This window comes from Vanellus vanellus, assembly GCF_965231255.1.
Source record: "Vanellus vanellus genome assembly, chromosome: 4".
Lineage (NCBI taxonomy): Eukaryota > Metazoa > Chordata > Aves > Charadriiformes > Charadriidae > Vanellus > Vanellus vanellus.
In genome coordinates this window covers 17,126,074-17,153,520 of record NC_138909.1, presented here as the reverse complement: position 1 = coordinate 17,153,520, position 27,447 = coordinate 17,126,074, and the positions used below count along the sequence as shown (strand labels likewise).

The 27,447-nt window shown below is 39.2% G+C and overlaps 1 protein-coding gene across 1 annotated transcript in view; it reads right to left on the bottom strand.

Moving 5' to 3' along the window:
- Positions 1-17,534, bottom strand: part of DCLK2 (doublecortin like kinase 2) — a 92,340-nt gene extending 74,806 nt beyond the window's left edge. Inside the window, exons 1-2 of the mRNA XM_082482150.1 lie at positions 17,095-17,534; positions 4,556-4,890 (exon numbers count right to left, since the gene is read on the bottom strand). Coding sequence (XP_082338276.1) covers positions 4,556-4,890; positions 17,095-17,512 — 753 coding nt within the window. The 5' untranslated portion in view covers positions 17,513-17,534. The remainder of the gene's footprint in view (positions 1-4,555; positions 4,891-17,094) is intronic.
- Positions 17,535-27,447: the final 9,913 nt, after the last annotated feature.

Here is a 27,447-nt window from a genome sequence, read left to right as displayed (position 1 = left end):
GTAATGTCAATTTTCTTCAATTACCCATTTACTTTTAATAAGCACCTTATGAAAAGCTTAATTAACAGAAAATTAGGGAGCTTTTGGTTTCAGAGATAACCATCAACATACCTGTGGCCCATCAAAAAAAGTTTGTGGCGCATCAAGAAAGTTTGAAATAAGGCTTATCTGTGGTATATTCTTACTATTTTGGGAATGAAGTGTAAAAAAAGGTGGCTCATCCTGGAATGAAGATTTACTTTTGTTTTGTGTGTCAAATAACTCATGCTTCAGAGTTCTGTATGGCTTTTTCCAAGTTTCTCACATGACACCACCATCCCACCCCCATTATATTCTTTTAAACAATGCAGGTAATTTACCATTAAGTTGCTACCCTACACTTCACAATGACTGAAGTTTGTTTAGCAAGACAGAAAGCTTCCCTTCCCTTCTGAGATGATGAAGGGTTAACTTCCCAATTGGAGAAGTTTGAGTCTGACTGTCCTTGCTTCACAGTAGGATAGCAACAGATTCCAGCAAAGAATAGAAAGGAAAAATGCAGCCAAGTAAGGAAAACACTTTGGTCAAGCAAATATACCAGGCAAACCTCAATGTCAGAAGCACAAAAACTGGAATAGCAGTAGCCTGCACTGCAGAGTTAAGCCTAGTTACTTTTACAGGAATATTTTTGCTCATATAGAAACCATCACAGAAATCTTGGGAGGTAAAAAACGTTGGTTGCTCAACAGCTTAAAAGTGAAAAGTCAGCCTTGCATCAAGGTACTTAAAAAAAAAAATAAAAAAATCTGTACTTGAGGCTACAAAGCACTAATATTCTAAGTTACAGCATCCATATTGAAACTGAAGATAAAAGGGAAACCTTGTAAATGCTATAAAATCTTACAATTAAAAGCTAGGTAATTGTCTTCATGTACAATAATCAAGGAAAATATCCAACGTGGATGTTATTCTCTGTGTTACTATTATCATCAAGATGTTGCTACAGTCAAGATTAATGAAGTCAAAAGAGTAAGTAAAAACTATTTTGAGGACACTTTCTGTTGTTCTGTTCAAAAGTAAAAAGATTATTTCTTCATAGGTCACTGGTTTCATGATTGTTTCTTACCACACATGTTAAATAGTTCTACTGGAAAACAAAATTGCCCCGTAAGTTAACAGCACAACACATTCCCTAATAAAAGGATACAAATTTTATACATGCATGTTTTAAACAGCTGAATTTCAGCATCGATTCCGTATTAAACAGAAAGTACAACCTAAACCTATTTGCTCACAAAAAATGCAAAAAAAATTTCCTCAGAGATAAAAATATGACGGACCAGGAAAAACACAAAATAAACCCCTGAGAAATACAAGAGCTTCATTTATAGGAACATAGCCGTTTACAAAATGCCTCTTTTTTTTTTGTTTTAATGGTTGCCTTTCAAGCTGTGCCAACACTACAATGAACATAAAAGATCTGCCTTCCTAGCAGATTCAGAAGAATAAGCAATTACTACATTAGAGAAAATAGGCTCAGAAATTTCCACCAATTGGTAATTGGCAGCAAAGCAACTCTTTATTTGCCAAACCCCACAAAGCCCATGGGCACCAGCTTCTACATATGCCAGCAATGAACAAAGAAAAAAACCCAACCCTATTGCTTAAAACTGGGGTCAACCCTTCACTTTGGAGAAAAAGAAATAAACAAACAAAACCCCTAGAAGTCTCTATCCTCCCAGATAAGCAGAAGGAGGCTTTTATTATCAGGGTGTTTAAAGCCATAGGTCTTCCACCTGGGGCACTATGTCCCATGACCACTTAAATCACAATTACACTATTGAGCAAAGGCTCCTTCCCAAAGTCTATGGAAAAGCAAAAGGCCTTTCTTCCAAATGGGAGGGAGGTCTCCACATTTACACACTACTACTACTGAAACAGTTTACACAGATAGGCAGTTGTAAGAAGCAGCTATTTGCAGGCTGTTAGCAGTGAGAACTAGAGATTTCCCGGTCCTGCTTGAGAACAACCTACATCTACAGTCCAAGTTTGGTTATTGCCTTTACCACAGAAGGGCAGGAGGAGGTACTGCAGCAATTCAAAATATTACACTTATTTTGGAGAATTACCAATTGGTCATACTCAATGTAGACTGAAGACAGCCATCATCCACCATGGGCATGTGACTGTGTGCTCCCCCCCAAGCCTGACCTCTATCTTCCACAACCCTGCCCAAGCGACAACAACCTGTGGTGGTCATAATGAGTGCATCTGGTCTTGATGGCTACACCCAGCTCAAAGTGGATTCAGGGGAGACAGATAATGACACAATAGCCAAGTGCTCATTTATGGCAATGCACTCACCTAACCACAGTACTGATACTGTGGTCGATATGCAAATATGACTATAAGTCATATATTACCCCTATAAATAGTGAACAGCCCAAGAGCCCTTTGAGTGATCCCACACAGCAGCAGGCTGCACACCAGGATCTCCCCTTGAGTAGGGACACCTCTCAAGGTTACTTCTTGAGGTTAAGAGATTCCCTGCTGCAAGAGATCCTCAGTAAGTGACTAATAGCATGCTAAACTTCAAAGTTTTGCTAAGATTACATCTTAGATTGACTATGCATTTATAATCCTTTAGACATAAACTGTTGACCATGTCAGGACTAGGATTGGACACAGCCACACCCAGACTCCTCCCTGAGAAGGAGTTCAGAAACCAAGGGGGTCCTTTCTGAACCTCGTGACTCAACAGGAGGGTCTCCCTCAGAGTTTTGTCTGACCCTGTCCTCTATGCAGTAAATAACCAAGTGTACCTTGCTGTTGAATCTTGTTAAACTGCTGTCACATTTACCATCAAATTTTGTTAAACCGCTGTTTTCTATCAACAAATATACTGCTGCTTCTCTCTTATGAGTGAAGTGCATCACTCTTCACGACAGGGTGACAGGCAAGCACCATATGTGATATTTAATGTTAATTTTATTGATGCCTGATGCACTACGGCATCTTCCACATCAACGCAGACCGGTGAGTTTCTACTGTATTAACAATGCAATAGAAGAGGTGAATCTGAACTGAGAATCCTAGCTTTTGCAGTTTCCTTTCCTGACTCTATGTACTTGGTTGAGAAGATTAAAATCATCTTATCTGAGACAGTAACAGAAGACTTCATGGGCAGAAGAGACTAATTACTGTATAATAAATATCCTCAAAGCTATTTTATTATGAATTAAATTAAACATGACTAAATCACATTTCAGATGTTCCTAGAAAGGATTCTCTCTTAACAAATCTTGTTAACAAATCTCATTAAAAATCAAACCTATTAGAAGAACTAAAGAGCACATTATAGTGCTACCAAATACTGAAAATTGAGAGTCTTGGTGATGCATGTGCTTTGCTATATTTAATACCAAAGAACAGGATAAGTTCTTTTCAAGTACTTAATTATAAGAATTGTATCCATAGCACACAGAACATAACCAGAGACAGACTTCATATCAAGACAATCTGAGTAAGTGCACTTGTTCTGCAATACACTTGCTAGCAACTTTCAACACAAAAATGTGCTTTCAGTAGTCTATAGGATTACAACCATTATAAAAAGCTTGACAATAAAAATCCCCACATCTGTTTGAACACAATTGAAACTTTTACTAGGAGGTCAAGCAAATATATGGATACACAGGTGTGCAAAAATACCTGTTGAGCAAGGATCCTAATATTTAGTCAACAATACAATAGTCCGGGTACCTGATACTGAATGTGATCTACTTTGCTGCCTGTGTTGCTCTGTATTATTAAAGTCACAATGCTGTCAAAAGTTCCACATCAGTGTCAAATAAAAGTATCAAAGTCCTGTTCTGAGAAGGGCCGAGCCATTAACCTGACTGATCAACAGCAAATGTATTCCCAACAGTTTTATCTGGTACTAGAGAACTTTCTATGGACCACTCCTTTGTATTTCCAAGTGAGAATAAAAGACCTGCGGCATCATTAATCCTGGCAACATGTTTTTGCAGTGGTAAAACTAAAAGCAAAAGCAAGCTAAAAAGATACAACCACCCTCAGAATTACTCATTTCAGATAAAATTCTTGACTTTGGATCATGTCAGTTACTACCTCCAGAATGACATTTCAGTCCTTCTGCTACTTAAATAGCAACCTGTGGAAGTGAAGTGGAAGGAGGCAGCAATATTTTTCTTATATCACTCAGCACTATGTAGTAGTCTGAAAACACATATATATATTTTAACAAGTTTGCTTTCAAATGTTTCTAACACACTGTATTACTTAATCAACAGGCACTTTTTTTAGCAATGCAACAGTGTTAAGAATTTTAAAATTTTTTTTTACTTAGAATGTAGTGGTCAACTTCTTTTGCATTATATACAATTTTATTTTTTGTATATTAATATTTTAATAAAAAATTGAAGTTGCCATTTATTAAACTGTCCTTATTCAGAAGCAGGTTAAAGCACATACAGTAACAAGAACTCATTACGGAAACAAAGAATCTTAGATTAACTCATAATTATTAGATGGTGGCAGCAATTTATTCTCCTACCTGCTTTCCATCCAGTGTACAAAGTCTCTTGACTACACCCGAATCTAACTTAATGGCTTCTGTGATGTCAGTCAAGACCTGTTCGAAGGAGTGAGCAGTCTTCTTATTCAGGAGAATTCTCACAGCTTTCCGTGGTTTTACTCCACTCCTAATAACAGTCACTAATTTGGGTTTAATGAAATCTTTACTTTCCTTCACTTCACTCTTTGTAGATGTCAAAGATGTCAAGGATCGAGTGGACCCAGTCCTTATGTTCACACACCAGTTTGGATTGACATTCTTGGTGTAATCAACTTTGCGATACGGTTCATTGGATGCACATACATAACTTTCACCTGGAAAGAAGATGATATTTTCATAAATTAAGGGGTTTTGCAACTATTTTTTGTCAATTAAAAAAAAAATTCTTCAGAAGGAGTGATTTTCCTGTATTTCAACTGCAGGCCATTTTAAATGAAGGACTGTAAATTATCAGAGCTTTCCACCCAAACAATACTCTCCGAGTGGTTTCAACAGGTTTCAAAAGACCTCTGGTTAAGAAATTAAAAAAACAGCAAAGGGTAATGAAGGGGTTGAAGATATTTCCCATTTCCTTTGGACTGTAAGTTCTGACTACAGAGTCATTTTGCAAATGCTTAAGTTACTTGAGCTCACAATACACGACATTAAGACCATTATTCTACAGCAAATATCCAGGTCTTTCCCTATATATTTCTCAAGTATACACTTCAAGATGTGTACACACATACCTATGTTTAATAAAGAATTATTTTAAAAGGAGCAAGTTTTAACAGAATAAAATTAAAACATCTCAAGATCCTTATCCGGAAAGGCACATTACTTTACCAGGAGTCATTGCCTTTCTACCAAGGATACATCGTTGAAATGTATTCGCTTCAAAATTTTTTTGACCAAACACCTGTTGAGGCCACAAATGAGACTTTGAGACTACAGGAATATGAAAGGCATCTACACTTCCCCATTTTTATTTCTTTCGGAATTCAAACCTGCACTGCCGATATCTCCTGAAGTCATGAAAGGGAGGTCAGAGGACAAAAAGACATTATCACAGGCTAGTAACACGCACCTTTACATCAAATTGTTTAAAGTGGCACAAGCCATGATGCAGACCTAAGGAATTTGTTACTTTTCTCCATTCCTTGATACAATGCAAGGCTTGAGACTAACTGGCTTTTTTTTTTTTTTTTTTTTTTTTTAAGAAGAGGACAGTTTTCTGTTCAAACTGCTGTTTGTTGTGTACTTTAACTATTTTAATGTCTGACAGCAATATTCAAGATGCAGACCATGACAAAGGACATCTTTAACTCTGGGTTATTTCTGTAACCCCTATCCTTACAGTCTCACAAAATGACATCCGAAGACTTTCTCAAAAGAGGCAGAGTATTGCCAGAAGGATGAAAAGTAATCATTCCAAACTGACAGAACACACCATTCCTATGTCTTAAAAAGCTTACCCTGTTCTAAGATTAAAGCTACATGCTCAAGGTCACTGGTGGAACAAACAAAACTCACCTCCTGTACACACAGCAAGAGGAGTAAAGAGTACATGTACGTCTATTGGACAGTACTGTAAAAGTTACAAACTGTAAACCTATGTTTATATACACACTAGAAAACTTTTAAACAATGCTTTTACTTTCTGAACTCCTTTGGAGCGCTGATTTAGCTTAGAAGTTGTACAGCTTATTCTAAAAACAAGACAGTAAACGACTTTCAAACCCCTGAATAAATACTGTGATCTGAAAGACCTTTTCGTATTTCTTTTCCCATACCAATTCTAATGTATCTTGTATTTAGACCTTCTTGAAAGTTTTCTAGCTGTATCTGAAAGGAAACAGATTATAATTAAGTCAAGTTAACAATGAGTTTGTTTGGGAAAGTTTGACAGTCAGTTATGCCTGCACAAACATCACTGGGACTGTACTCCACTGAGGTTCAAAGAAACAATTTGGTGTGAGGTTTTATGAATGTCACTGCCTTGCCCCTATTCTTCCTCTTTACTTATCCTCATCGTTCCTCCTCATATTCATAGACCAAATGGTGTACAAAACAGAAACCAATACAGACAAAAACAGACTCCTCTTTCCCCCCAAAATAAGCAAAGACAAATGAGCTGTTTTCAGCCCATAAACTCCTTGAATGGGATTTGCACACAGCTGCATGCAAACTAGCGCTAATCTACAGGTGTGTGGGGGGGGGAACCAACCACACACAGCTTAGGAAGAACTGTGGGGGCCTAGAAGCTTAGGCTTAGGCTTCCCCAGAACTACATGCTAAATTGCAACAAGTCTCACGGCGATCTGATTTAGTCAGATCTGCTTTGAGCAAGACATTGCATGAGATGACCTCAGAAGGTCTCTTCCAAACTAAATTACCCTATGATTCTAAATAGGTGGACAATTTCTTTCAACAGCTCGTTTTGGAGACCTTTTGCTCATCTATCCTTTTACTGTGAAACAGCATGAGATATTCAAGTTCTGTTACAGCAGCACAGTTGCAACAGAAAGCAAAGGCTTCCCCCGCTACAACCTCTAATAATAGATTCAAAGAACTATGCTTATTTTCTGAACAATTTCTAATAAGCCATGAAGCTGTCTGTCTCTAAACAGAGTGCTGCCAAATAAGAAGCATCTCAAAGAAGCTGGTAGTTCTAATTCATACCAATAGACTTACTAACATTGTAACTGCTGATCATTTTGTTATTGTCCTAACTACAACTAGTTTAATCTGTGATGTAGAACCCTGGTGTGGTTTAATGCCAGCTAGCAACTAAGCACCACACAGCCGCTTGCTCACTCCCCCCCAGTGGGATGGGGGAGAGAAAATCAGAAGTGTAGAAGTGAGAAAACTCGCAGATGGAGACAAAAACAGTATAATAGGTAAAGCAAAAGCTGCGCGTTGCAAGCAAAGCAAAACAAGGAATTCATTCACTACTTCCCATCGGCAGGCGGGTGTTCAGCCATCTCCAAGAAAGCAGGGCTCCATCACACGTAAAGGTTACTTGGGAAGACAAACTCTGTAAAACTCTGAACATCCCCCCATTCCTTCTTCCCGCAGTTTTATATGCCAAGCATGATGTTATATTGTATTGAATATCCCTTTGGTCACTTGGGGTCAGCTGTCCTACCTGTGTCTCCTCCCAACTTCTTGTGCACCCCCAGCCTGCTCGCTGATGAAGTGGTGTGAGGAGCAGAAAAGGCCTTGACTGTGTAAGCACTGCTCAGCAGTAACTAAAACATCCCTGGATTATCAACACTGTTTCCAGCACAAATCTAAACCAGCCCCACACTAGCTACTATGAAGAAAATTAACTTCTTCAGTCAAAACCAGCACAAACCCTTAGGAGAATTTTTTCCACAACTGCATGCTAAACTTCTTATGGAGGCACCTAGCAAGTGACTTTGGTTTTTGTGTGTGCATGTTGGTTAAGAATGCTAATTATTATTTCCTGCTACAAAAAACAAAACAAAAAAAAAAAAAAAACGAACAGAAGGCAGTTTAGTCATAATATTAGGCATTCAGGCATTCAACTTTGGAAAGTCCCTGACCACTTGCTTTGACGTTTATTGATCTGCATAAGACTTTGGTAATATTTAATCATCTTCTGATAATAATTTATATACAAATAACCCTGACAACATCCTATGCATGAGAATGCCTTTCTAAACACACTGGATGCCCCTAGCATCTCAAAGATTTTACATAACCTTCAGTACATGAAGTCACCTCAGAGTAACCTCTTCAGTACAGCCTGTCCAGCTGTGCACAAGAGTTAAATAAGTTCTAGCAATCAGCACTACAAGGCACCTCAAAACTCACCATCATTGAGCATTTGTGTTCAGAATTATCCTTTCAAACTCTAAAAGAATACACTGCCTAGACCATTAAAAAAATGCACACAAGACAATTCAAAGTTAAACCTCAGGGCTGAAGCTTAAATTAATAAAGTTAAAAAAAAAAAAAAAAAACAAACCAAAACCAACAAAACCACCACAAAACCCCCTCAAAATTAAGACTATTCAGAAACAGGCTTTCCAATTTGAAATAAATTAATTGGTTCACATAACGAAGTACAGGGAGAGAACAAATGGTTCCTTACTAGAGTATTTACCACAGAAGAGTCTCAATATGGTATGCTAGCTTTGTCTTTTACAGACTTGTATCATAACAGATTATTTTCTTTATACTACTCTGTCAGAGTTGTACTATAATACCCTTTAGGACAACAGAAATTGTCCCATTATAAAATTTTCAGTCAGTATTAATCCAAAAGGATCTTTATTTCTTTAAAATAGCAATGCAAAATTCTTTGCCTTCTACTAGTTCCCTTGCTTGATTCATGAATAAAATAATTTCTTCATTATCTAACTAGGTTGCAATACCTGTTTCCTACAGATTTCTTATTATTTCTTTTCCTTTAAGCAGAGGCCTTAGTTTTGATGAAAAAAACAGGAAGTGCTTTCAACTTAAAACAATGTAATACCTCAAAAAACCAAATGTCAAATAACTTGTTTCAACTGCATTTAGCCAAGCCTTAAGTTGAAGCACAAACTATTTTAGCTTTAAAAAGAAAAACAAAAAAATATATCTGGCAAAAATTATTGAAAAATTTCCTATAATTAGCAGATATAGGAATGACTAATTTAATGAGAACTGTAGTGTATTACAGATTGTTTAGTAAGTGTTTTAATTCCATTCCTGCTTTCTTATACCAGTCATATAAACTAAGCAACACAGGTTTTACATGGAAAACAGATTTTACTACTACTACACCTGCAAGGCAGGCACATATGGCAGGATGAGAGCAAGGACTAAGTGACAAAACACGTGCACTGACTTGCTTGGTTCATGACTTAAAAGATAAAAGATAGAGTTTTTATTTTATTGAAATTGCTACTTAAAATTCTAATGATTTCACCACAGCCAGGACTTCACCCACAGTTTCTAAGTTCTATTGAGAACTCTGAAAAACACCAAAACCCGCTAGAAACAGAATATAATTAGACAACCAATTGCTGCTTTCTGCATAAAGGATAATTTTCTAGGAATGAGTTAAACTTTGATTTGTTTGGTTTAACGGGTATAGAATTGATTACGCAACAGAAGAAAATATTTAAGGAAGAAAAAAAAATGGCAGGGGTAAGTTAAATCACACCTATAAAGTTCACTACAGGAAAATTTCCTACAGAATGATGTATTCAAAAAGCATGCCTAAAATTCCACCACCACTTGATGAGCAGGCATTAATTTCTGAATGCTGTGCTATTGTTTAAATTGTTATTTTAGCCATCCTCTGAAGTGGAAAATGCATTTATATATGTCTGTTTGGAACAAACATCAAGTCATTTGTAAAAGTATTCTTTCTCTTTTACATTATATTTTGTAGGTAAACACCTGAAAGTGTAATGTTGTATATAATATTTGCTCACAGGTTTAACATATGACTTGATTTTAAATCTGTTTGGGATTAATTCATGTACAAATACATACTTCTGATAATCTCCACACTCTCCTTGAAAACCAATATTTGTAAAATGTAACATACAGCACTTCTTCGGGGGGGGGGGGGGGGGGGGGGGGAGTTAAACAAGTCAAATTGATTTCAAACACTGTTAACAAAGTAACATGTAACTTTACAGTTAAAAACCACATAAATAAGTACCTTTGGGTGTTCCACTAACTGCCTACTATGAGATTTTTTTTATCTGTCTAACCTAAATACATATCTTCTCAATTACTAAGAAAATCTTTTGGGACACTTCAGGGGCATTTTGATCACTGCTTCTTTTGGTCATTTGTACATCTACCAGCCCAAGAAAGTTGACAAAACTCCACAATTAGGCATAAAGAGTACTTAAAATATTTACGTTGCTGACTTGATATGGTCAATTTTATGGTTTGAAGGCCCACTTTCCATTTGTAGTCTTAAAAGAATTTAAAGCTAATGCATACTAGCCTTAAATGGCACATAGTCACAGCAGTTACATTACTGGAAATAAAATACCATGTCTTTAGTTTACAACATTAGCATTAACATGAATCAGCTCCTTAGTTTTTAGACCAGATTGTGAAGTTAGTCACTAATATTACATAGAGATTTTCAGGTAAAGAAGTAAACTATACACTAATGAACTAGAAAGATCTATTAAACAATACTTACGGGGTTTTTTTGTATGCAGAAAAAATATGCAAGAATTACAGACGTTGGTTACAGCTGGGACTCTGAACCCAGCCAAACTATTCTACAGCAGAAAGCTTAACTAGGCTGCAGAGCAGTTTTGGCAGAAATATGAAACCTCCTTATAAATTGGCATTATAATTTCAACAGAGCATATGTGCCATCCATCCGACGCTTCATGACAGTACCCAGAGAGATCTAAAGTGTCAATTCTTCCACGAAGAAATCCTGCTACCACTAAAAATTCCTCAAATGGGGCATATGTTCACTTAAATGGAGTAACATCTGCTGATATTTTGGGTCACAATATAATCAACAAATGGAGTAAGTTTACTTCTGATTCTGTGTGTCTCACCAGCATTAAAAAAACAACTAGAAGACATGAAACATTGCTTATCAACACAGAAACACTACCTACCTCTAAATAATTTACCTCTACTGCATTAATAACCAGATGGACTATCCATGGAGAAAGACCGGTATGCGTGATGTGTGTATGCAGTTTAAGTACACTGTAGAGGGATTCCAGTTTCAAGACCTAACAGTCTAAACATAATATACTTGCCGTTCCCTCACAACAGTAAAATACAGATGATGAACACAGAGAATGGATAAAAGAGAAAACAAATCTGACTGATAAATAGCACACACCATCATTTGCCTAAATACTGGTTTGCTTACTTAAAACCTCATTTACAAAGGTTTTCTTTTGCCATCTGTTTCTTCAACGCTTATTCACAGGACATGTGCCTAGCTCACCTTTAAAGATATAAATGCAGGTATAAAGAGAGTAGGGTGTATATGAACTCTCCAAAATTCAGCCATGCAATTTTAGGTACTGATAGGAAAAGCAGGATGTATCTTGTCCTTTTGTATCACAAGTGTACGTCACTTGCAACTATGTGCTGTTTTGAGGAAACACAGCTGCCTGAAAACTTGGAGTTCTTCACAGCACAAGATTTATGAGTTGAAGCCCCACTGCTAGGTATTTAACAAACAGCCTAGAAACATTCTTACTTTTTGTCCTTAAAAACAGAGACTACTAAAGACTTGTAGATATTTCATTTTCCTTAGCAGTAGGTTAAAAGACAAATTGTGGATATGCCATGTAGTGGGTAATGTAAGGAAGAAATTAAGTGTACAACACTTAAAAATCCTGAGTCTGGATACCTGAAACAGAAGTCTCTGAACAAGATTTTCTGGCTTGCTTTTTGCAAGGTGTGAACAAGTGCTAACAATTATCTCTTCAGAGTCACATAAAGCATCATGTTTTTAAATGACACACTGCATAACAGAGAGCGATACAGCTGACACAGGTAAAAATCATCCCTACAGAAAGAAAACTGTTAGTCTCTATTTTTAAATGCATGTTCTCCTATGAAGCACATAGGACAGGGCAGGTTTCTAGGTACATTTCTTCTAGCCATATCATGTTCCTCAGCTTCTTTCAGTGACACTCATTAGTTTTAAGGGTGCCAAAAGCTGCTTATTCAGTATAGCATAGTAGTTATCAGGGCTACTAACCTTCTAACTTTAGGAATCACAGGAGAGCACCCTTTTTGTGTTCTGTAATACAAAGCCAAGCTGATTTCCAGAACAGGATATTTATGTCAAGTATAAAAAAACTGATCTAAAAATAAACCAACTCCTTTTATGAAGGATTAGATTATTTAGACCTCTCTTTCCTTCTTTTCACAGAACTTCCTTCCTCATCAGTTTCTTACACTTCCTTCACTTTCACGTCACCTCCAACAACGCTGCATAAGTCACAATCTTTCCTCATCTACAGCATTTTAGTTCCTAATATACTTTTTAAAACTTGGGATGACAACCAGGATTTTAGCCAATGCCTAATTGCTCCTAGTTCTCTTTTTACTTTATTTAGTCAAGAGGTTCAGATGACAGCTTCCTACAAGCTTTCAGAAAATCACTGAACAGTTGAGGTCGGAAAGGACCTCTGGAGGTCATCTGGTCCAACCCCCTGCTCAGGCAGGGTAAAAGCTTTCAGAAGACAGTTAAGGCCACCTGGTATAAAACCCGCGTAATACCATATGCCTCCTCCACAGTAAGTTAATAACTCTTTTCAGGTAAACTATATTTCTCCCATCCCTGAAACTAGATCAACAGTAGTGGAACTATTTTGTTTTGCTTGGAGGGGAAGTTAACCAACAATTACATCCGTATTTCACATCCACACCCCATTGCTCCAGGTCTGTGTAACTACAGTGATTTAAACATATATTTGGAAGCATATGCTTTTAATGCTTTTTAATCCTTCTTTTATCCTTCCTTTTTAACCTTCTTTATTAAACCTGCTACATTTGCCTCTTTTTAAAGCATTACAGCTTTTGGCTTTAGCACAGGAAGGTAATCATACCTTTTGGAAGAAGCAAAAATACAAACTGAGTACTTGGTGTCACCATCTGCTTGCCCTGACAAAAAAAAAAAATATATTCTTGACCTAATATAGCAGTGTGCATCAAGTAGAATCACAGGTACTTAAGCAGGATTAAAATGTAATATGCAGTAACAACAAAAATGATCTAAGACAGAAAATACTTGGATTGTTCAATACCCTGTTTCAAAACCATTCTTTTACTCTGTATTAGCGTGTCAGAGCCCATTTCTTTAAAGCTGATATTGTCCTGTGCTACATGTCCTAGCCATGCATAAGGACTGCCCTGCTCAGAAGCTTCCCACCTCCTGCCTGAAGACTTCCCTACAGATGCCCGTTGATTGTCTGCACAACTGTGCAGACAAAACTACTGACATTTTATAAAGGACTGTATTAATTAAGTTGAAAAAACAAAAGACTCTTAGCAATGCCGCCTACCTAGGGAACTAGAAAAATTCCATATCACATGCCAAATCTTCCTAACTTTTCTTGCCAGGAATAGAGCCTACACTTGGTTTCCTCTCCCAAAATCCAACGTCTCCCAACTTTGCAGCAGACCTTAACAATCAGGATTCTCCATGTCTTTCACTACCATGACAACAAAAGCACAGGACAGCGAGACAGAGCATGACTGACATCAATGTAAAACACAAACCTCAGCACTAAAGAACTGCACAGTTCTTACGATTACCACTCTTTCATGCTTAAGAAGAACACATTTTTAAAGAAAACTGAAGGATTTCGACAAAGTTAACTATGGTAGAGAATAAAAATGAAACTATTATTCCATTATTGATATTGAAGGGAAAATATAAAATTACACATGGAATATCCTATTCAAAAGTAAAAAGTAGCATAATGTCTGATAGTAAGGTTGAAAGAAAGAAAACTATAAGAAAATCATAACATTCCCAATCCCCATCCCCTCTCTGGCTCTGTCTGCTCAAACAAGATCAGGAGCAGACAATGAAATTCTTCACTCCTCCCATTCTAAGAAAGCAATGAAAACTGTCAAACTCATGAGCCATAATGTTCCCTAATCTACAGGGGCTGGGAATATAAATGATATATGCCTAAGGCTGGTCAAGCAGAGCATGCTTTTTTGACTGACATATCCAGTTAAGAAAAGCAATACGCTTAAAATTGAGCTTGTCAATTTTTGACTAATAAACATGATTGTCCTGGTTTGAGGTACGACCATGATCTGGTCATATTTTTAACTGACTCAAGCCCTAACAGTAATACTTGAAATCCACAGTATGCCTGTGTATTAGGCTATTTTCCTCTTAAAATCATAAAGGGTAAAACAGATTGCCAAGTACATTCAAACCCCAAAAAGCATTCATCAGTGACTCAATTCAGCTAGTCTGGACTATTATGATACAGAATTTGATAGTGCTAACTTTTATACCCCAGACAGATATTAACCTGGTAAACAGCAAATAGGCCTTAAAGAGCTTGCCTGCACTGGGGCTCGTCAATGTCCAAGAGCTACACACACAGACTCAAGCTGAGGGAAGTTTAATGCAGATCTTGCTAGCTTGGCAAGGGTGGCTGAGCACTCACCTTCTGCTCACTTCCTAGAGCCACCACTACTGAACCTGAACTGCTGCAATTTCCTGTACCAGTTCAACAACACTGATGATGTGCAAACAGCCTAGTCAACTTGCTATTGCATCAAGTAGCCACGTTTGGTTTGGTATCCAGCCGGTAACTGGCATGTGTACTTTAATTTTATTTTGCTTTCTGAAAATTAAAAAGCAATACAAGCAAAACGCCATTCCAAACTGCTTTTGGTGCTACTGCAGTTCAAGCTTTAGGATATCACCAACGTTCAAGTATTTATTCTAGAGCAGAAGTTCAAGCTTGCTGTGCTGGAACTACAATAAAGAAAATAAAACCAAATCAGATCCTCTTCCAGCATCTCAAGAACAACACAGCTGGCAAAGAGCTCAGATAATGTCAAGGAATGATGGATTCACTACTTGTTTGCTTTCTTCCTGACCTTGTATATATATGCTTTCCTTTCTCTGGATGGTGATTAGACTTACACTGGTAAAGTTTTTGGCATGCTAATTGTAGAACATACTAATCCAATTATGATGCTACAGGATTTTCTTAAGATTCTTGAAAGTTGTATTGGTCATGGATAGATGACTAAGTAATTGGGACTCTTTTTTTTCCCCTCCTTTTATTTTACTGAGAAAGCATGGAAGTGGCATTCTAATTGTGACATTTGTTTTGCTTTATTCTTCCAGCGAAGTGCTATGACAAAGGTCACTCTTTCAATGAGTGAAGAGACAGAAAGTATGTTTTTGCTTCCAGTTATTAACTTAAATAGAGTTGTGAGGGTAGACACTGCATTTATACTGTTGCCAGCAAGTCATTTTTTCTTTGTTTTAAGCCATAAAAGCTTAAGATCATTCGTTCTGTAACATTTCAAAAGTCACCCCAAGTTATCATTAGTTTATCCAATTTTTGCTTCATCTCCTTTCCCTACCATCCCCATTCCAGCATCCTTTTTTTTTTTTAAGCTACATCTAAATTAATCACCAAATCATAGAAAAGTTTTTGGTTGAATTCACATTTATTTTACTGTTACAGAGTCAGCATTTCACTCAGCAATCATTTCACATTTCCTCTGTTTTGACTGTGGAACAGCCTTATGGTAGATCACATGATGGGGTAAGTCCTCAGGCAATATGTTACTATTACAAAGTGCACTTGCATGCCTATCTTTTTTGAGTGAGACCCCTTTGATGCAGCAAACGCTGTAGCCTCTCCCTCCCTTACTCTTGTATGTTCTGGAGTGGCTGGTCCCTAACTCCCAGTGCCTTTACTGACAGATTATATAAAGGTCTTATTCAGGTTCCCTTTCTCAAACTCTCCAGGTGTGATTCAGCATTGCTTTGAAAAGGGTAGTTTCCAAATCAAAGCTTAAAGGATACACAGCTGAAAGCCTAAAAAGGAGGAGGCATTAGAAGACCTACAAATCCTACTTCTTCATTAGTGCAAATCAGCTACACCTGGCATATAGAGTCACCGTGTGGAAGACTGCAGTGGTAGATACCTCAGGAGAAGCATCAAGTGCAAATTGATTATGAACCTCACCGTGTGTACAACAGAACCAATATATTTGAAAGGCTGATTCATGTAATGCTGAGTTTAAACTGTATTTTAAGGCATCATGAGAGAACACAGGGGAAGTTTGCTCCTTGTTCTGGTAATTACCATTCCCTACAAACAAGAGGCATATGTTTCATTCAGAAAAAAAGTACTTCTGGCCCCATTTTGAGAAGCCAAGTGCTGTTCTGCTCGGATTTACAATGTCTACATAACCTTAGTAGTTAAGTCCCGTTATCAAAAGCTACTTAGGGACAATTCTGAAAATGCTTTTGGAAGTCAAACAAGGCAGATAATTCCCGCTATGAACATGGACTTTTCACAGCACCGGGGCTTTCTCTCAGAAAGCTTAAGCCACTGTGAGGCATCAACGACAGCGTAATAACTGTTAGAGAACTAAGAGCATTTCCCTCTCTTACAAATGGTGATGACTAAAAGGCAGCCAAGAACTTTACTGTGGTTCTCGTAGATGAAAGGAGTACCTGCTGCCTAACTACCATTAGAGTGAACCCCCACACATGCAGACAGCACTCATCTGGGTGATGGGAGAAGTGGATGGTCCATGCCGGGAAGCGAGGCCTACTGCACCTCACAGCAGCGGCGACTCCAGCCCGCCTGCCCTCAGGAGCTGCTGATTTTCAGCAAGGTGACCTCTCTCAGCTTTGACTGCGAGAGGGGTAGCGAGGGGAAAGCCCACCCCAGGGAGAGCCTGCAGCCCACCACCAGGCCCTGACGCCACCTCTTGCCGGACCTCGACGTGCCGGGGCAGAACTGCCCACGGCCTGCGCCCTGCTCGCCCCCAGCCCACTGGTACCCCCTCACCTTCCACCAGCTCGTCCAGGCTGGTGAGCTTCTTGCTGCCATCGATGGTGTAGATGGTGCGGACGCCCTGGGGCAGGTTCACGTTGTCCGACAGGGACCGGGTGAGCTCGACGAGGAGGGCGTCGAAGGAGCGGAAGCGGTCGGTGGAGATGGCGTACACCAAGCCCTTGAAGTACCTGTCCCCGTTGCGGTAGAAGCGGGCTTTCCGGGCTTTCTTCTCCGAGCTCAGGGCCTGCAGGGTCCGCGTCCGGTAGAGGCTGCAGTGGGCGCTGTGCGCCGGACTGGGGATCAGCCCGTTGCCCCGCGGCCCCCCGCCGCCCCCACCGGAGCCGGTGCCGCCGCGGCGCGGCCCGGCCCGCTGCTGCCTCTTGTCCCGCTCCTCGAAGTGCTCCAGCTCGATGCTCCGGTTGCTCGCCATGGCGAGCTAGCTGCCTGCCCGCCCTCCCAGCTCCGCTGGGCCCCAGGCCGGCTACGGACTGCTAAGCCTGCCCCCGCGCCTGCAAGGGCTCCGGTCGCCTAATTCAGCATCGCGCCCGGCCTCCCTCGCCGGGAGGGCTGCGGGTGACCGCGGCGCCCGACCTGACCCACAGCCGCCGCTAGCTCCGCCGTTACCCGCTGCTCCGCCCGCAGTCGCGCACAAAAGCATCCCTCATGCCTTAACTGGACGGCTACGGGCAACGCCGAGGGGGGAGCGAGCGGCGGGCGGGAGGCTCAGGGGAGCCCCGCGGCCGCGCCGTGCCCATGCAGGCTCGCACAATGCGGAGGACGCCGTGCGCGCAGGTCCCCTCCTCAGCCGCTTCTCTGGTGACTCCGCCAGGGAGAGGGGGTGGGGATGGAGAGCCCTATTCCGCCAGCTCCCGCCCGGCTCCGGTCCCGGCGCGGCAGCGGCGCCAGGGACCCCTACGGCGCTAAGAGCCGCAGGTCAGCGTAGGGAGCAGCGCAGCCTCCCGGATGCCCGGCGGGCAACGGCGCTGCCAGTACCCGCCTCGGAAAGAAAACAACCGCAGCGGATTCGGCGGGAGGAGCGAGCTGCGGGCCCGGCCGCCCGCGGTGCCGGCGGTGTAACGCAAGGCGGGCGGGGCTGCTGGCGGGCCCCAGAGCCGGGCGGGCGCCAGGCGGGAGGGGCGGGGTGGGGGCGGCGCCATCTTGGCTGGAGGCGGGCGCGGCGGCGCGGCCGTCCCCAGCGGGCGGCGAGGTTTGAGCGGGACGAGAGCGGCGTTGGTGACACGGTCGGCTTCTCGGCCGGGCTCAGGTGACGAAACGAGAAGGGAAAGGGGTTCTTGTAGGGAAGGAAAATGATTTTGGGGAAGCAGCGTTCCGGCAGGGGCAGCTGTGTCCCCCCCGTGGCGGCTCTGACTGGACAGGTCCGTCGAACCCCGCCAGGCGTACCTCAGGAGCTGCCTGCTGGCCCCCTCCTGGCCTGGCTTTGACTCGGTTACCAGGTTAAAACGCAAAAAAATGCCTTCACGGCTTCTTTCTATATGGCCTTCTCCCTAAAATACACCCCCCCCCCCCAGGACAGAAAACTACGCATCCCTGTCCTTTCCTTCTTTCATTTGCGAATGCCTCTGCCGCTGAGCTTCCCACTCTGTGAGGAACCAAACAAGCCCAATTCCTGTTTCCACAGCCTTAACCTCCTAAATGTGCTTTAGCCCAAGCTTTGTGGCTTCCCCAGGCAGCTTCTCAGTGCTCCCTAGGTTGCTCAAGTCAAATTCACTTTTGGTAGAAATGGCCAACGTGCATTGAAATAGATGCATTTTCAACTTTTTTTCCAACTTATTATTATTCAACTACTACAGAATATACTTTATTTTCTTGACATAATGAGTACATAAAAAACGCAAAAGGCATTTACAACCAGGTACAGGTTTTCACTTTTTTTTTTTCCAGGTCTCTTGCTATGAGAGATTCCAGTTGTTTGACATCATTACAGGTGGTCACAGTTTCTGCTCTTTTGTCCTGTGCCTATAAGAATCTTTGCCCATCCTTCTCCATACTACTTACTCAATTGGTGTCAGGAGGTCTACTTAGGTTGGTCCTCTGCATTGCAAGTGTAACTGTTGCAGGTGGAGCTCCTCTATATGAAAATTAAATTAATAACTGAAAGACACATACAGGTTTATGGAAGTCCTTTTCGCGCTTAGGGCAGAACTCTGTTTAGTAAAGAAACTCTACAAAGCTTAGGAGGTATGTTTTCTGTCTATTTTGTACGTACTGGGAAAGGGAAGAGATTTGGCTAAGAAGATTTATCTATGTTTGGTTTTCTGTTTCAGCAATTTTTGAAAATATTGCTTCCCTTATTTTCTATCAATATATTATTTTTCACTTTAAATATTTTGAAATACCAATAAATTCAAGCACTATCTCACCGTTATTGCTGGGTTTATTACAAAGTAGGTTAAACATCTAGCTACAATATTCCTAAAGACAATACATAGAAAACATCAGTGAATTTCACTCTTTCTTGAAGTGCCAACTGCTGTGGTGCCTGGAAACCTCCACAAGCAAAAGGAAGTGGTAAGCCATGGAGCTGGATTTGGTAAAATCAACAGAAGGAACTGAACGAGGGTGGAAGCTTTGTTAGAGCTGTATGGCATGAAAACACCTACTAAGATTAGATATCTAAGTCTTGCATAGGAACCGGGACCTAGAAGCCACAGAACAGTAGGGAACAACTTTTTAGATTGTTTTTGCTGTGTGGTTTCTAACCCTGTTTGCATGCAAAGTTACACAGGTGAAGTTCGAACTCACCAGCGTAACTTTGTTTCAAAGTCTCCACTGTGAGGCTGTATTTTTTTCCACACAGTACCACACTGCCTGAGCATGTCTGGTCTTTGCAGAAGAAGTCAATTCCTTAATTTAAAACTCAGCTGAAGGTTATTTGGACTAACCATTTTCAAATTGCTCAGAAGTGGACCATAAAAAGCTCAGGGAAGTTTAATCTCCCCCTCATACACACACCTTCTACCTTCTCCCAGCTGTTAATTACTGTTTACTGTCCACAGTATGGTGCTCAACTACGTGTAGAGGACTCACACAGACTGACACATAAGATATATACATGAATTTAATATTTTAACTGTGTCTGTGACTGAATTTATGTTGTAGAATTTAGTGTCAGTGTAGACACTTTGTTGTTTCAAGTTGTTTTGCTGGGTGGTAGTATATGTCATGTACAGGACTTGCTCTGGCTTCTGAACTCTCTAGCTAGAGATGGGATGGGGGAAAGGAATTTTATACAACCCCTACAGTGAAGTAAAACTGAAAGGGAATTCTCACACCTTTGACCAAGAAAATTCTCTCTGCTTTTCAAAGGGAATCCCCACTACAGAGTTTCTGAAGTCTCTATAGCCACAGTGTTTTTTAGAGCATATAAACATGGAATTGACTTCTGGCCTGTAAAACTAAACTAATTCCATGTTAAGAGGCTATAGAGAGAGACCGCAATTAGACCTGCATGTGTAAGTGCTAAGGAAATTCCTGGTAACACCTCAAACATGTTCCTACAACTTGTGCTCTTCCTTTTTTGTTCTCTTCAGATGTTTGTATTTTTAATAAGCTCTGTAAGCCCCCATGGGGAACGGTTCACAGTGCTTCTATTTGTATGTATGCTTTGCCTTTTCCTTAACACCGTATTTCCCCTAGAGAGTTATCTGTAATCAGAAGTGTTTTAAAAGACTTTCAAAGATGAGGAATAGACCCCCCAAACAGCCCTATATGCTGGACTGCAATTGCTTTTGCACATGAGAAAATTAGCATGCTTGATACGCAGTTCTGTATGGAACTGAGCTCTGCAATCCCATTATCTTCTTCACACTTTATTTTTACAAATAGGGTTGATAAATCAGCAGTTCACTTAACAGCAAACAATGTTACATGTGTAAATGATACTTTGCTTATTAACCTAAATCTCCTGGCACCATAAAAATCTGATTACCATTCATTCTTGGGATATTCTTATTCCATAAATACACATTTCCAATTGGAAAAGAAAAGAGCTTCCAGTTTTCATGTCCACCTAGTTAATCAGTTCTCCCTCCTGTTTGCTTTGTTTTGTTTTTGTTTTTTTTTTTTTTTTTTCTTCTGCTTTATTGTAGTAGGCATAACAAATTCTTGGTTTAAAAGTCTTCCTGCATCTAGAAGACCTCCTATGTGGTTTGTTTTTTGGTTTTGTTTTGGTATGTTTTGGGGTTGTTTTTTTTTTTTGGAACAAGCAACCCCTCTAAGAAAATTCTGAAAGGAAACCAAGAAAAATTTACCATCAAACTCAATGTCTCTTCTGTTACCCAAACTCCTTACCTTCCTGATTGGAATCAATGGAATTCAAGTGATTTAGCACATTTAACGAGTTGATAGCCAATATTCAGTTCAGATTCAGAGTTTACAGGAGATAGTTTTAGAGAACACTTATGTATCTGACTTTTGCATTTAGCTCATTGATTTCACCTTGAAAAGGGTGATATGTAGTGTTGCTAAAGAAGAAAAGAAAGACCGCCATAAAATTGGGGTCTCTTGGCTCAAGATTTATTATGTGAAAAACATTATTTGAATAATTCAATAATAAAATGTTTACTTGTAACACCAAAGATATAAAATTTGAGTATTTAAACAATTAAATGGTTATTTGTAATGATTTGTTTTCAACCAAGAATGTTAAAATGCTTTTAAAATATTCATACAATAAAACCTCTCAGCATCCCTGTGAGATGCTGTGCCCTACTTCATAGATACATAAAATGGGAAACCAAAAGTTTAAGCCACTTGCCTGAGCAGCAGAGAAATCAGACTGGAACCAATAACCTTCTCTTCAACCCTATTCTTTTCATCCACTCAACAGTTGCTCCATGAATCCCATATAGAATATAGTATTGCTTTTAAAATGGAAGATGTGAATATAGACAACTATACAGAAACAAAACATGCAAAGAAATACATCAGCATAGGTGGCATAAGAAAGGTGCTTTAGCCCTCAGTCAGGCATAAGCTCCTTATGCTGCATGCTCTTGTCACATTACTACTTGTTGATTAGTGTGAATGAGAGTCTGAAGCTCATTGAATATTGAATTTTCTTAGTACACCTTAATGTATAGTAATTAGAGAAATGTCTGAATCCAGTACCTGTGATAAGCCATTGTAAATGTGCATTCAAAAGACCTCAAAAGAATTATTCCGTTGTTTCATTAGACTGGATGAAAATGCCATACAGAGGTTCAGTTACTTGTTAAATGACTTTGTACATTTCCTAAAGGATTCCTTTGTCCTTAAATTTATCTTTAAGAGTATTATTTCAGTTTAAGAGTTCTGAAAGTAGTAACAAACATATGAATAAAAGCCTTATAAAACCAATGTTGAAGCTGAAGCACAAAAATGTGGAGATGGAAAGATTCTCGCAGTGTGTTCTATTTCAATTTTCTGTACTAACGAAGACTCAAATATACCCAAGCCATTTCCAGCAAGGTCCTGGTTTTAAAGCCTCTTCATGGCTGAGATTTCATATCAGCCAGTAGCTTGCTCAAAAGAAAGTTTTTCTTAATATCCAGTTATTTTTTCTTCCAGCTTAGTATCTTCCTGCAGAACTTCTCTAGCACTTTGTTGTTATTCAACAGAATCAATTTTGTCCCATTTTGCTGTCCTTAATGTGGGAATGGATGAGAGGAGTGGGATGCTACCTCCACCCAGAGCAGCATGAATGAAGTTGTAAAATATTCTCCAAATAAGTAAATACTTCACATAAACCTAGTTTTTGTGATATAGGGAACATCTTGTAAGAGCTAGGATACCCTCGCAATAGGCTCCAACTGAAGCCAACTGGGATCTCAGTCTTTTCGTAATCTAGTAAAAATCAGTTTCTAGTTATTGTTGCTCAATGACAGGAGGTCATGATCGTCACACATTTAAATTTGAACAGAGATTGCCGCATCAAATAAATTGAGTATGTGTGTCTATGATGTAAATAAATGTCTAAGTCTCAGTGCCTTTACTGGTGGATTATACTTCAGGTTTCCTTTCTCATCAAACTCTCCAGGTGTGATTCAGCATTGCTTTGAAAAGAGTAGTTTCCAAATCAAAGTTTAAAGGATACACAGCTGAAAGCCTAAAAAGGAGGAGGCATTAGAATACCTACAAATCATAGTTCTCCACTCATGAAGCTACGTTGCAAGATATTTGAGAATTTTGGTTTTGCCAACTGTTTAAGATGGCTACATTAATTTGTATGACGCATTTAGGCATTGCATATGGCAAACCAAGAAAGTGTATCAGAGGAATTCCAACTATCCAATACCACTGTAACTGGATGAAAAAAGAAAAAAATTAGTATTCTTATAGAAGAGTGCAGTGTTTGTCTTATCAGATTATAACACCTGAGAAGTTTACTTTCTCCTAGTAAATTATTGTATGACACTTACCAATCTAACAATTCAGCTTCTATAATTCAAAAAACATATTAAAGACATTTTGCATATGGGAGTCAACAAGACTGCCTGATATGTTTCATATGAATTAACCACATGTTATATATTCTACGATTAGGACCTCAGCATAATTTTATCTGTAATAAACAATGGATAATTTGAAAAGGAAAAAGGCATGATTTACAGACAAAGAAATCCCTCTTTTATTCATCTTTTTTTTTTTTCTTGTCCATTTAGAAAGAAGTAATTGGAGTTTTTAAAATCTATTACCTTTTTGCTGTTAACCCTATCATCATTTCTGTATAATCATGAATAATTTTAATTCCATCTGTTCCTCTTTCAATACAAGACATCAAAATTATGTATTTTCAATAGAAATGGCAGTCTGGATAGATGTTGTCTTACTTAAAAGTATGATTAGTCACACAGTCTTAAAAATAGGAAAAATGTAGGACCTTAAAAAAACACCTGACGAATTATATTATTTCAGAGGTTAAATAATTAATAAGGAGAAGATTCAAATAAGCCTTTTGAAGATCACTGCCAACAGTTATTTGTTGTAGTGAATTACCAATATACTTAAAAATGAAAAATTAATTGGGCTTTCTGATGCAGGTACTTCAGCACAGAGGTCTACAGTTCACTGATGAACACAAAAGTAGCCTTTCACTGTCTTCACCTGAAGACTGTCAGGTGCAGCATTTAATGAAAAAACGTTGCAGGTAACCTCTTTCTGAATGAGCAATGGCTGAATGTAACCTATATTCTTATAAAGAAGAATTAAATTTTAATTCTTTGCAGAGCGGAAGCAAGCTATTGTTGCTGGTATGTGTTGCTATGTCCAGGGTGAGCACGATCATGTCTGTGAGTGTGTATCTTGCTTTGGAAGCCTGTGTATGGGTCTTACCCTTGTGGAAGTCCTGGGTCATAGTGCTATTCCCAGTAATAGAGTTTATAAAGTGTCAGAGCCTTTTCTTGTTTTGTACTGTACCAATACAGTGATGGATGTGATCAAGAAGGATTACAGAAATTACTGATGATAATTTTATAGCATTATTTAAAGGTCACCTAGCCAACTTCTGAGGGAGACTAAGTTATATTTCCTCAGAGTGATTTCACCCTTTTTGTGCTTACATATGCTCTGTGTACATCACTGGAGACTGGTTTCAGCTTAGAGCTCTAGTAACTTTTATTAGAGAATTCTTGCATCTAAAGATGATTGGGAGCTGAAGGACCAAACCCAATCCTGGCCTTCTAGGTTTGTGTGACCGCTCTAGTAATTATGATGTGAATATTTTTGTGTGTATTGTCAGATTAACTGGAGACTGGCATGCTGATGTTTAGTTCCTAAATACAAGCAAAGGTTTTAGTTAACTTGAGCAAAATTATTTTGTCTGTTCATAGGCACAATACAAAATGGAGTTCAGTCAATGGGGTCAGCTCCTGTAAAGAAAAGAGAAAGCAGTCATTTGGTTTTCATTTGATAAGAATCTTGCTTTAATTTTTAAATGGAAATGAGATACAGTTTTGTGAAATGTTCCTTTAATCTTCACATGTTCTTTCTGTATCGTACTTTAGCTTGCATGTTTCAGTGCTGTTTGTATCTTTGACAAGAAATCTATACATTTGGCTGCTTGTTGCCAGCAAAACCATTTACATTAGCAGCAGAATGATGTCTCCCAACTACTACAGCCAACATGGTCAAAGATTGTCCTGGAACTTTGCCAAATTGAACTTTTGGCCTTAATAAAATAATCAAGTGCTGCTTTGGGGCTTGATTATTGGCAGTAATGTTGTGAATATCACATTTCTTCTCTACAGATGATTTAGATTGAGACTATTGCTACCTCATGACTTCTTATTTTACCGTTTCCTTTAGGATCACTCATCTTGATGGGTCTGGGAGAAAGAAAAGAATCTGATTTATCAATAAATAAAGAAATCATGAGAGGTAAGTGGAGGAAACGTGGTGAGTTTGTCAGGTTCTGGTAGTGTGTATGGGCTAGGAAGTGAACAGTTTGCTGCAAAACCAGTCATGTTTCTTCCAGAAGGGGTAGTGGTCTGTGCTGATTTGCAAAGGGCTGGACATAATACAGAATTAAAGTATTTGCATAGACATCATCAAGTGCAACCAAATATTGTTCTTGTAATAAGTAATTTGGCAAAAATTTTGCTTCAGCTAAAAATGAATGTGTGCTTGCTATGGCTTCAGCTAAGATGCGTGCGTGCTTGCTATACATTTGGAAAAAGGATAGTTTTAAATAGGATATCAGACGAAAGCAACAGTTAGAACTACCGAAAATTTGCAGAACAAAGGGTGGTGTAGTTAGCTAAGATAACCACAGAAGTGTAAAGAATGAAGAAGCCACAAGAAGGACATGGTGATAAAGACTTTGGCCCTCCCTCCATGGACTATCAGGAAGACCCCTGAAGAAGCATAGCGGCTGGGAGGGGGGCATGTTGCATTCCCAGAACTCATTGATTATGTATTTGGGGGTGGGTCGCGTTCCAAAAACTCATTGATTATTCAAACTATGTTCCAAGAAGAAACATGAATAATTATAAAGAATACAAAATAAAAACAAGCGGTTGTAAAGGGAAAAATGAGCCACAGGAGGAGAAATCCCCTGTGTAACTCCCAGCGCTGTAATAAATATTCTTTGCTCCACCGAATTTGCCCCAGACTAAAATTCAATACAGTGAGCGCGTTTCTCACATTCTTGAGAAGGCAAAACCTTAAGCTAAATAATCTCAAGGTCAGTTTTGAATCAATTGGGAATAACTCTCAGTCATACTTCTAGCTGAAGGGCACAGGAGATCATGAGAAGCTACCTGCTGAAAAAAAAAACAAGTATGGCTACAGGCACAAAGTAACATTGGGATGTTCCGGAGTTTTTAGTATATTTACTGAGACTTGAGTTTGGACTGGAAGTAATAATTCTGATTCTTTTTTTCTTGTAGAAAAGTCAGATGCTAGGGGTTCATTCCAAATCAAGCCTTCTCAGAGAACTCAAGAAGTCTGAATCCTGTTTTCATGAGGAACTTCCTCATATCTTAGAGATGAGAGATTTTTAAATGCAGTATAGCCATTTGGTTATGTAGAAGTAAGGAGAAGGAAACTGTACCTGAAGCCCTGAGTTTTATTCCTTATTTATTTGTTCTTTCCGTAATAACAATGGGCTAAGTGTCACATGTACACTGAAAGAACTTATCCTAAACTCATAGAGGTTACAGTCCAAAGTTCTTGAAAGAGGATGATTCATTGACTTAAAAAAAGTCCTATGTTTTTGCAGAACAGGAACCAAAATACAACTGTCAAACACAAGAGTTGCAATAAAGTATTCTGGAGATGGTCTTCGTACCATTAGATGTTTGATTTTTTTTTTTTCCCCCCAAATTAGAGAGTCCTTTAGTCACTCCCATGTTCCTCTCCTGCCGTATACAGAAAATATAAAGCGATGAGTATAGGGAAACCAGAAAACATTTGTTGCTACTTATTTTTTTCTGTTACGTGTACACAGTTGTTCTTTGTCTCTTTTTTTCCCTCAGTGGTCTAAAAGTCACAGATCTAGGCTATTTTGTACAAGTTAGTGGTGAATTTTAAAGGTGAGCAAAATTTATGGAAAAAACCTTACTAGGATCTTCTACCGTCTACTAGTAGAGAACTCTTAGGAAATATGGTATCTTTACAGGTACTTATAAAAACCTGAAAGTTTATATATATATATATATATACACATATTTGGTTTCAGCATATGTACTACTTTATAGAACAGAAAACTAACACCTGGAAACTAATAGTTAGCCAGAGCAGATAACAGGGAATTAAGCTATTAATCTGCTTAACAAGGACACATGCCAAAGTAGTTTAAATTGTGCTAGTTTGTAATGCTATTCTTGTATAAGAGGAATTCAAATCTAGCAAGACATGCAGGCGTAA